At 46.4% G+C, this 11,705-nt stretch overlaps 2 protein-coding genes across 2 annotated transcripts in view; one reads left to right on the top strand and one right to left on the bottom strand.

The window, feature by feature from the left end:
• The first annotated feature begins 288 nt into the window (after window positions 1–288).
• Window positions 289–4,841, top strand: LOC132481171 (claudin-22-like). The gene is given in 4 exon segments (XM_060085851.1): window positions 289–379; window positions 382–626; window positions 851–1,230; window positions 4,736–4,841. Coding segments are annotated over 4 exon segments (822 nt in total).
• WWC2 (WW and C2 domain containing 2) overlaps window positions 2,499–11,705 on the bottom strand; it is a 147,059-nt gene continuing 137,852 nt past the window's right edge. The window contains exons 22-23 of the mRNA XM_060086224.1: window positions 8,303–8,430; window positions 2,499–5,315 (exon numbers count right to left, since the gene is read on the bottom strand). Coding sequence (XP_059942207.1) covers window positions 5,249–5,315; window positions 8,303–8,430 — 195 coding nt within the window. The 3' untranslated portion in view covers window positions 2,499–5,248. The remainder of the gene's footprint in view (window positions 5,316–8,302; window positions 8,431–11,705) is intronic.

Here is an 11,705-nt window from a genome sequence, read left to right as displayed (position 1 = left end):
ACTTAATGTTCTTTCGGGGACAAGCTGCCTACTACAACATGCAGCCCATAGGACGTGAACGTGATCTTGGCCACACCTTGTCATTACTCTTTTGCAGAATTATTTCCCTATCCTTTTCTGAAAACTATTCAACATAGAATTAAACGATAGCAACTCTGGCAAGAAGCCTCCTATATACACAATGAAAAAATAGTTCTGAGCTCTGCAGGTGATAACACAAGTGTCACACTTCTTTTCATAGCCACTGAAAGGCAGAGGTTGGTCTGGCTAAGGTCACAGGATTTTATAATGGCTTTAGTATTTAGAGCTGTGGCACAATTAGCGAGAATTTCACTATCTTTGCTGGGATGGGTTTTATCCTGTCTTACAAACTACCTGCCACGTGGAAAAATCTCAACCTGGACTTAAATGAAATGGAAAACTTGACCATGGGACTCTGGCAGACCTGCGTCACCCAAGAGGAAGTGGGGATGCAATGCAAGGACTTTGATTCTTTCCTGGCTTTGCCCGCTGAGCTCAGGATCTCCAGGATTTTAATGTTCCTCTCAAACGGCCTGGGATTCCTGGGCCTGCTGGTCTCGGGGTTTGGCCTGGACTGCTTGAGAACTGGAGAGGGACAGCAGGATGTCACTTAAATGAAATGGAAAACTTGACCATGGGACTCTGGCAGACCTGCGTCACCCAAGAGGAAGTGGGGATGCAATGCAAGGACTTTGATTCTTTCCTGGCTTTGCCCGCTGAGCTCAGGATCTCCAGGATTTTAATGTTCCTCTCAAACGGCCTGGGATTCCTGGGCCTGCTTGTCTCGGGGTTTGGCCTGGACTGCTTGAGAAGTGGAGAGGGACAGCAGGATGTCAAGAAGCAGCTGTTGATCCTGGGAGGAATTCTGGTCTGGACAGCAGGCGTCACAGCCCTTGTTCCTGTCTCTTGGGTCGCCCACGGGACAGTCCAGGAGTTCTGGGATGAGACCATCCCCGAGATTGTGCCCAGGTGGGAGTTTGGGGAGGCCCTCTTCATCGGCTGGTTTGCTGGATTTTCTCTCCTCCTCAGAGGGTGTCTGCTAAACTGGGCTGCCCGCAGGACCCAGATTCCCCTGGCTTCCGGTCACTATGCAGTGGCAGAAACGCCGCCACACCGTCTACACCTGGAGATGAAAACCACTCACCTGAAACTAAGCCAGAAGGGATCAGCGGTGCCCTCAGATGATTTGGTAGGATTTCCTGTTACACAGTAACCCATTCACTATGCTTTCGATTTTCTAAAATGCATTTTCCCTTCGCTTCTGAAACTGTCATTTCTTTCTAAGATGGTAAACCACTTTTATCTTCTACTCTGAGACCAAAACCAATCAAGACTTAGCAGTAATCATACTCATTACTGGGGATGAGTTTTCTCAATTTTAAAATAGATTCAGCGATTGCACAGAACCGGCAGATAAAACATTGTGTTAGTACCTCCACATCTTTTGAAGGTGTTATTTAATAAAGATGAATCATCTGGCAATTGGAAATGTCACTGCTCATCATTGACTTCTTTCAAGTGTTTGAGATCACCTATTACACTGAAACTGAAGTCTGGCTGCTTATTTTTTTTAAAAGGTATGACATCTGATTATATTTTAAAAATTGCTGGCTCTCTGAAAGCTTGAGAGGTGCACATGGGGGACACATCATCTCTTTTTAAATTGGAGACTTCAGTGCCTCTATGGAGACTTTTCCATTCATTCATGTCTTCTTTATTGTGTCAGAAGCAGAGGAGGGCAGTCTTGTGTTTTAAAGATTCATGTAAAATCTACCGCACCAACGTGCTTTTGCTTGTGTCCTGTGCTCTGCAGTAGATGGTGCAGCCACAAGGGGACTGTGGGTCGGGACTGGGGTCGTGGGCAGATCCCCCCACCCCCTTTTAAAAAAAAAAATCAGCAATATATATGGTCCAACCAAGAACTATTCACAGCAAGCTGCTGGCTTGGGGAATTCTTTTTTTTTTTTTTTAATTTGTTTATTTTATTGGTTTTTGGCTGCATTGGGTCTTCGTTGCTGTGCGCGGGCTTTCTCTAGTTGCAGCGAGCGGGGGCTACTCTTCGTTGTGGTGCGTGAGCTTCTCATTGCGGTGGCTTCTCTTGTTGCGGAGCACGGGCTCTAGGCGCGTGGGCTTCAGCAGTTGTGGCACGGGGGCTTAGTAGTTGTGGCTCACGGACTCTAGAGCGCAGGCTCAGTAGTTGTGGTGCACAGGCTTAGTTGCTCTGCGGCACGTGGGATCCTCCTGGACCAGGGCTCAAACCCGTGTCCCCTGCATTGGCAGGTGGATTCTTAACCACTGCGCCACCAGGGAAGCCACCAAACTTGGGGAATTCTTCATGAAAGACTTTATATTTGTTTGGTATATAGTTCAAGTAAACTTTTCTGTTTGCGCCAGTCAGGGAAATTCACTGAACAATAAATGACACTGAAATAAAATATTAGGTAATATGTATCTTTGTTTAAAAAAAAAACACTGAATTTTTTTCCACCCACAAACACATGAAAAGTGCAGAAACCAGAGTTAATCTATGTGATGTATTTGCATACTTTTACAAACAAGACAAATTAAAACAGAAACATATTCAGAATTTAACCTGATTAAATATTTAGTTCAGTCCTGAGCTTTTGATATTTAATACAATATAAAGTAATAGCAAAAAAAAGATTTTAAATTTATTTGATTTGCATGCTACAGAGATTCAGCTAAACTTTGTTCATTTGGCTAGCAATATTTTTTGTACCTGTAACACTTAGATTCTGATATACAAAATTGTAATAACATACTGATAATTCAAACTTGAGAACTAAATATTACATTCTTTTTACCCTGTGAAGAATAAATTCTACCTTTAAAAAATAGTACTTATAATATTAAAATTCATGTTGTCCATATGGTTTTGTGAGCAAGTTATTAAAATGTTTTGTCACTGTGAATCATTTGGGTTAGTACAAATATGACAGGATTGTTAAAAGCTGCCTATAAATACATAACACTATTGCTGATTTTTAAAGAGTGAAAAAGGATTATATTAAGTTTGTCTCTCATGTTAGAAATGAGCAAATGCTGTAAAATAAAACCAAAAGCATCTTGGTCACAACTGCTAACTACCAGCCTGAGACAGATTTTATTCTTTTATGCTTGTCTGAAACTCTTTGTCGTACAAAAAGTTAACAGCTAATCTGATGGAATTTATAAAGCTGTAAATATTCCAATATAGCCTCTTCTGTGTCAAACATTTAAGATGGCCAGAACCGAACTATATATTAAACAGAACATAAATAAGACCGTAAATAAATAAATGAAGAAAATAAAATCGTACGGTACAACCACACATAATCCTATAAACATTTTCATGGTCAAACTAAAAAGCTGAAAACAGCTGACCTTCATTTAACTCTACATTAAATAAACTTCTGTTTTTCACATTTGACCTCAGCAAGGATGAACGGTGCTCTCCCTCCAGTTCTCCTTGGTCACCTAACAGGATGAACTGGGCCGCCTGCAAGGACTGTGCTCAGGCAATTCACGAGGCTGGTTTTTGTTCAAAGTAGTGTCGCGTCCAGTTATTCCTTCAAGGACTTTTGTATATAAATGGTGGGACACTTAGGAAAAAGTCATTACAGTTCTAGGCTCAGAAATGGCTTGATCTGAATTTTGATTCTGATAAAATGAACCTTCCAAAACACGTGTAATTACTTTCAAATAAATATTCTTACCAGTGAGGATTCTAGCTTAGGGATAGAACTTGTGTTTCTTTTTTTTAAGGGGCCCATTCCTTTAAGATGATGTTTTCATCTCTAAAAAAAAATTGATTTCACTTGTTACATAAGATGGCTCACCAAACCTTGCCTCCTCCAGGATTACAGACCGAGTAATATGGATGATTTAACTTGCATAAAACTCTTTCTTTTAAAAGCCTTTTATGCTGGCAGAGCTAACCTGGGGATTTGTTTCTTTTAAGAAGTGCTTGGGTTGGGTAAGCTAAAATTCTCCACTGGAGGAAACTTTAGTCAGTTTCCATCTTGTTTGTCTGGAATATATATATATATATATATTTTTACAAACGACTCAGATTTTACTTCAAATGAATAATCTCCTCAGGCACTCTCTTCTCTTTGCCTCCCAACTGCTTACCACAAGTTATAGATAGGATTCCCTAAAAATGACAGCTGCAAAGTAATTTCTAGTAAATGTTAGAAATCTGTTTACTGAAGTATTTAAAAAATTTTTGGCAACCTTGATTCAATCAAGATACCCTTTCCTCTGTTCCTGGTTTCAGCAAGTGATGCTCATGTGTTTCCCTCCACAGTACCAGCACTGTCTGTCCTCAGCACCCTGGGCCCCTACCTTCACCCACTGGGTACCATCCTCACACCTAGGACGAAGCATGACTGGCGCAAGCCAGACACTCGCATCTGAACACTGACGCACAATCAGGTTGAGTGAGAAGCAACAGCTGCTCACTGACCTGCTGATTTTAGTGTATTTGAGGGGAACTGGCTTTCTCCTTTCATCTCCCTACCCTTAAAGTCCTAAATCACGGGATCTGTAGTGTGGCTGGAAGTACTGCTCCTTTGCATTCTTGCCTTCCTGCACTCAGCATTTTGTTTTTGTTTTCTTTAGACAAATGGAAAAGGACAAAAAAAGGCAGTTGTTTTAAGGAAACAAAGTGTTCCAACAGAGGTGATGGAAATGAACGCAGCACCTGTTTCAGGTGGACCCGGGACTCTGCACTGAAGTTCATGCTCAAGTTCAACCTCACGCTGAACGAGCTGCCCTCTAGCACCAAGTATCATCTGGCGCCACTGCCAGCTTCATAGTCGCCCATGGGAAAACAAAGGAAAAGCGAAAACCGCCTGCTGCTAAACTGAGTTATTTCTCAACAGTCGGTTCAATAGGACACACGCCGGGTCCCGCCTCTATTCCATTTTTACCAAATAAAGCCCATTGGCAATACACGTATACTGCACATCTGTGTACCAGATGATCCTGTTTTGGTTATCTGATTTTTTTTTCTTTTTTAAACATGTAAGAATTACATTCAAGGTACTTTACAAATTAACATGTTGAAAATCTGATGTGAAATAAAAGCTCTTTAAGAATTGACAGTTATATTACAAAAAAAAACCCCCAAAACAAAAAACAAAACCCCAAACAAGAAAACGTTCAGTCTTTTGCCCTCCCTAAGAAACGAAGAGGTGAAAACACGATCTCGTCAGCGATGTAATCAGACGTCATCAGCCGGCAGGGACGGGATGCTGATCTTCGCTCTGGTGAAGTAGGCAATCTTCTCCCTAGAGCCGGGGTGAGAAATACACCGACATCAATAGGATGTTGAAAATGCTCTAGGCCCGTTAAGAATAGTCCCAAGAACACCAGCCCTGTCTCCACAGGCCCGGGTGGGAGATCTTGTCCTTAGCTAGAGCTCCATTTAAAATCAAGACTGTCTTCGCCTTGTTACGGAAGGACATACAGGAGACTAGCAGCTCTGACCCACGGTAACCACCGGCCGACACAGGCATGTCCGACCTCAGACAGGTTTTAAACCACTGGGGCGGGGCTGTGGAGGGAGCGTGTGAGTCTAGGTCTGAGCATTTCTAGACCAGGGAGTACAGGATTCTAGGGGCCAGAATCCTCACACGGAAGTACACGATCCCGGGAGAATTCCTTAAACTCAATACCATGCTAAGCTAAGGGCAAAATAATGAGCAATGGGTACCAGGGCTCAGATGAGGCAAGAGAAGGAGCCTGAGTGTCTTAAAGGCAGATCTGCCGCATCCCGACGCGGGGTAAGTGGGAACAACCTGAGAGGGAGAGGCTGAGAAAGAAGGGGCGGGAGGGTCTTCAGAGTTTAGGAGAGTGTCAAGAAAGTAAGCTTTTAGGGTTGTAGAGCCGCCAAGGGCAGGAGCAGTACGTCTAGCCTCTAAGAAGCCTTCACACCGAACAGTCTCCCCGCAACACAGGCTGCTGAGGGGCTTCCCCACGTGGGGACACGCTGGAAGCCCTAAGGAGGAATAAAGCACTGGCCCTCCTTCGAGATACTGGGAGTGAGATGGTGCAGGAGCGTGGGGTTATGATGCAAGAGCTGAGGCGGAAAAGCTCTACGTCTAAGGAAAGGAGAGAGAGGGAAGGAAGCGTGAAAACCCTGGGCAAGGTGGAAGGAGAGTTATTTTTGTGCTACAGCGTCCTTCCCGTTTGCTCAATTCTATGAGATAAAATTAAGAATTAAAGGGGTGAGTGAAAGTAGTCATGATGTCACTGAAGGCAGAACCCAAAACTGGGGTCTTTGCTTCGACACTTCCTGCAAGTGAATTACTTTGGCTCACGCGGCGCTTTTTAAACACACAAACTAGTTGTCAGTGTCTACGCTTGAGATATTTCACATACAATTCCTGATTTCTACCTTCCCCCAACAAATCGGAAGAGCAGGGAGCCCTGGGCTTTGAGAGAGCAGCTCAGGGACAGCGTCCCAGGCCCCTGCACGCTTCCAGAGCAGCTGCCATATCCCAGTCCATCTCCCTCTCCTTCATCACCTGCCTGGTGATATGCCTGGCTTTGGGTGCTAAGGGAGTGTTTATAAACATTTATTTCGGGTTTTAGCAGCAGCTGAGGTTGGATGACTTCTCCTCTGGACAGTGTTTCTTGCACCAAAGGCACGAGAGGATTCCCCGCACCACCCTGCAGTTCTAGAAATCCAAGGAGCAGCATCCTCGGAAAGTTACAAGAGCAACCCTGGAGCTGAGTGGAGACAGGAAAAAGCTGACTCTTTACTATAAACCATCATGTTAAAGAGAGTCTGAGCCTGCCATGGCCTGTCTCCTTCCCCCGCACCTGACTCACTCAGGACAGCAGGAACTCCCACTGCGTCCTCTGGCACCAAACCCATCCCTTCCTAACGAGCCCTCTCCACCCCATATCCCGTCTGCCCCGCACGCACGTCAGACATGCTCCTTGGGCTTCTCCCACTTCAGCTCAAGAGCCTCCTACAGACTCCTCCACAGCACACACACACACACCTCAGACCAATAAAACCACACCTCTCCTGTCGCCCCCCTCTCACTTGACTGAAACTGTCCCTGGATAGTCACCAGTGGCCCCCAGCCTGGGGAATGTCTTTCAGTCCTTCTTTGCTGTTGCCTTCGACAGCATCCGTCACCCTCCCCGCTCAGCTCCAGGACCACGCTCCCCAGTTCTCCTCCTAGCTCGCTGGCCATTCCTTCTTAATCTCAGCTGTCTACTGTCCTGGTCACCTTCTCACACTTTCCGGGATGTCAGACCCATGTTTGTTGTGGAACCACCACATGTGAGATGAAGACTCCCATTTTTATCTCCCATCTGATCCTTAATCCTGGCTTCAGATTTTTATTTCTACTTATCTACTGACCATGGCTTCCCAAGCTGGCCTACGGGAACTGGTAGGCTGGTATGTCCCAAAGCAGAACTCTCCCTGCCGCCCAGCGCCCCTCCGTCCGCCCACCTCCCGTCAGCCTCCTATCGCCTGCCTGGCCTCCCCTTTCCAGGGTCTGCCCGGCCGCTCTCCACAACGCCTCTAACACCCTCACTCACTCCCGCGCTTGGAGACCCCTGCTGGTCCCCCACCACTCAACACACGGGGCCTTGTGTGGTCGACAGGCTCACCCGCCGGCGCTGACCTTTAAGGCTCTGTGCCTCTGTCCCTGCGGGTCCCTCCTGCCCCGATGCCCTTTCCAAAACCACCACCCCTGGTGCCTGACACACGCGTACCCATTCTTCCACTCTGTACGGCCTCTTAGACTCCCGTGCGCTCCCGCAGGCCCAGCATCTGCCCTCACGGGACCCCACCTGGCCTTCAGGGGGCTCCTTCCGCATGGCACTGCCCGCCCCCCTCACACAGACCGGAGCCTCCGTAAGGCCAGGGGCGCTTGCCCTTCTCTGGGTGCCCGGGCCCAGCCCCGTGCATGGCTCACAGGGCCTGAGGAACAGTCCAGGGAGGGAACAGCAAAACCCCGAAGACAGGTGACTTTTCTGTACCTTTTTGTTTTCTGCGTTAAGATTTCTCAATGAGATGTCTAACTGCTTCTAAGAGCTGGGGACACCCCGGGTCCCCGGGGACCCAGGCTCAAACGGAGTCAGGACTGTGGCCGGCAGGGTCTGTGAGCTCAGGGACACACACACACCGAACCGGAAGCAGAGGGCCTGGTGTCCCACATCCTAACACGTGTCACCTGCCAGCCGCCCTGCGGTGCAGGCCTGCGTGACTCAGCCACACGGGCACAGCCCCGCACGTCCCTCGGGCGCTCACCTGAAGGACTGCACCTGCCGGGGCACCTTCCGGCTCTGCTCTCGAAGCCGGCACACGTCCTTGGAGACCTGCCTCATCAGCTTCTCTGCGTTCAGGTCCTGCTTCTGCTCTTCTTTGGACTGTTCGGCCTGGTAAGGAAGTGAAAACACAGGACCCCCCCAGAACATTAATTAGAGATTCCCAAAGGTGTGCTCTAAGGTTTGAAAGACGCCGGGCTCAGGTCAGGAGGCCAGCCCAGCAGGACGACACCCATGCGTCCACCTCATGCCAACAGGGAGCAGCTACTGGGTCGGGGCAAGTGTGGTTTTTTTTTTTTTTTTTTTTTTTTTTTTTGCAGTACGCGGGCCTCTCACTGTTGTGGCCTCTCCCCTTGCGGAGCACAGGCTCCGGACGCGCAGGCCCAGCGGCCATGGCTCACGGGCCCAGCAGCTCCGCGTCATGTGGGATCTTCCCAGACTGGGGCATGAACCCGTGTCCCCTGCCATCGGCAGGCGGACTCTCAACCACTGCGCCACCAGGGAAGCCCTGGGGCAAGTGTGTTTTAATGCATTTTAAAATTCTTACCACATAGGCACTATGGGATCATCTTGTTACATCTGGAACACCTGGTAACTGCCCCCCTCTCCACCCACCAAAAAAGAAATTAAAAACTACTTACAGCACCATGTCCAAGAAATCTCTACTGTTAACATTTTGGAGAATACACTCTTTCAACCTCTTATTCATCTTTTCAACCCTTTTCTTTCTGTCTTAGCCCTTTGAAAAGCTGTTTACTGAAGTAGAATGGACACACCAAAAAAGTGCACACGGACGCGTGTGCAGCTCCAAGAGCTTTTTACAAAGTGACACCCTTCTCGAAACTACCAGACTGTGAACACCCCAGGGAGAGGACAGAGCACGTCCCAGTCTGGAAGGTTCCACAGAGGCTTCTACTCCCGGGAGGACGCGCTGTGAGTTGCGCTCAGCCCTTGGCAGGGAGGGGCGGGCGTGTGTATTGGGAGGGGACACTATTAATTTGAGTCAGGGGTTGGGGAGACTCCACTCATTTGGGCACCTTCTCTCCATGACCTCCCAAGTGGGGCGCTACGGTAACAGAATTTCCTGCTCAGTGGAGGCCACTGGTCATGGTGGGGCAGCTGGACCTGTGAAGGAAATGGGTGAGGAAATTTAGAATACTGGTGTTTGCAGCTTCAGGTCTTACAAGAGAGATCAGCTCGGGATCAGAACTAAGCAGTCAGCACAAAGAGATGGAAGGAAAAGTGGTGGAAGGAAAAGTGGCTTTGCTGACGGTGGTACCTGTAGCCTGTGGCAAGCTGGTGGTCCCATCACTGGGACCCTTCTGCACTTGAAAAAGCCGACTGCTGTGCTTGTGTTGTTAACACAGGCAGCTATAAACTTTAGAGTAACGAGCAAGGTCTTCCAGCTTAAGAGACAAGACAAAGACAAGAACCAGTCTGACTGGTTCACAGCCGAACAGATACAAACAGCAATTCTACTACTAGAACTCTATTCTTGCTTTGGAAACGCTACTGAAACAAGAAAGGTGTCCCAAAATGTATAGGAGTGTTCACTTCCACAGTCTATGACTGGAATGTGGGAAACTATCATTAGTAGAATAATGAAATAGTTATGATATATTTATGATTAAATAAATATGATATGATATACTCATAATGTGTATTACAAATGCCTTAAAACAATCAATTTCAGCAACATATACAAATATGGAAAGCTGTTCATCTTATATGACTAGAATTAAGTGGGGAAAAAAATAAGTTGCAGAACAGTATGTCTTCAGACCCTAGTTTTCTGTAACTCTTCCAAATAACACTGACACATATACATGGCATAAAAAAGAGCTGGAAGGACATATAACAGTCAACAGAGGTCATCCCTGGGGAGTGGGACTCAGGGGCACTTCTATCAATACTTGTTGCTTTATATACTTCTGCATTATTTGGCTTTGTTACAACATGTTAATTTTTTAACTAAAAAAAAACTGTCTAAATTTTAAAATATTCTCAACACACAAAGCGCACTAAACTCAGTTTAAATTTGAAAGCAAAAATGCTTGTGGCACTTTTAGGAAAGATGACATTTTACAAAAACTATTTATTCAGCCAAGTACTGATGAAGGTTCAGTTATACTCACACCACTTTACAGAAAGCTAAATAGCCTACAATGGGGCATAACCTAGTTAGTGCTTTGCTAATAATACTCTACTGCAGTAACTTCTGATTTTTTTCACCACAAAGGATCCCTTTTCCAGATATTTTTTACTGCTCCCCTTTCCTCTCCTTGTTTTGAATGATTTTGTTTAGAAAAGTGGCCTATATTTAAGTAGCAGTTCTTTCTTGATTCTTTTGGAATTGATGAGATAGGTGAGCTGTCACTCGGAGCTTCTGAATTTGTGTAACTCAAATTCAAAGGGGACAGATGTGATATTTTAGTTACTTTGTGAAGTCTTACCCTTCAGCGAATGGATGATTTTTTCACTAGGCGCCAGGTTGGGAACTACTGACTTAGTAGACACAAAGAAATGACTTCTACTACCATGATGTGGTACCTCCAACTAGGAAACTAGTAATTCTACTGAAATGTTGCTGCTATTCTAATTTTGGGGAACTTATAAGATGAACAAACCAATCTTAAAATGGCCATCTCCTTACTGACTTGAACAAACGGAGAGATAAGGAAAAAACGGTGAAGGAAGGTACATGCCAGATATACTTAGGGGAGAAAACCTGGCCCGGTTTCCCCAAGAAAGCGTATTTTACCAGATCAGAGATACAACAGGCCCCCGGGATCCTGTTCAGTATTTTGTTCCCTTCCGTATGAATGGAAGTGTGGGGCCTATTTTATCCCCTGTACACACTATTAAGATAGTCCCTCAAAGTAGCCTGCTGGCTGCTGCTGTTTCCAACTACCAGCATTTATGTGGTGGCTGCAGAGTCACTGTGAAACTTGGCTTTGTTCTGTGCGAAATTAGACTGACCACCAAGCAACACACAAAGAGCCTCTTCTGCCTGCTGAGTGAGAACATACTTCTCTGTGGGGTTTTTTTTGTTTGTTTGTTTTGTAAGAAGATGTTGGGGGTAGGAGTTTATTTATGTATGTATGTATGTATGTATGTTGTGTTGGGTCTTCGTTTCTGTGCGAGGGCTTTCTCTAGTTGTGGCAAGTGGGGGCCACCCTTCATCGCGGTGCGCGGGCCTCTCACTGTCGCGGCCTCTCTTGTTGCGGAGCACAGGCTCCAGACGCGCAGGCTCAGTAGTTGTGGCTCACGGGCCTAGTTGCTCCACGGCATGTAGGATCTTCCCAGACTAGGGCTTGAATCCGTGTCCCCTGCATTAGCAGGCAGATTCTCAACCACTGTGCCACCAGGGAAGCCCCTGTCTCTGT

The sequence above is a fragment of the Mesoplodon densirostris genome, chromosome 20 (assembly GCF_025265405.1).
Source record: "Mesoplodon densirostris isolate mMesDen1 chromosome 20, mMesDen1 primary haplotype, whole genome shotgun sequence".
Lineage (NCBI taxonomy): Eukaryota > Metazoa > Chordata > Mammalia > Artiodactyla > Ziphiidae > Mesoplodon > Mesoplodon densirostris.
This window is presented reverse-complemented; position numbering and strand designations above follow the sequence as displayed.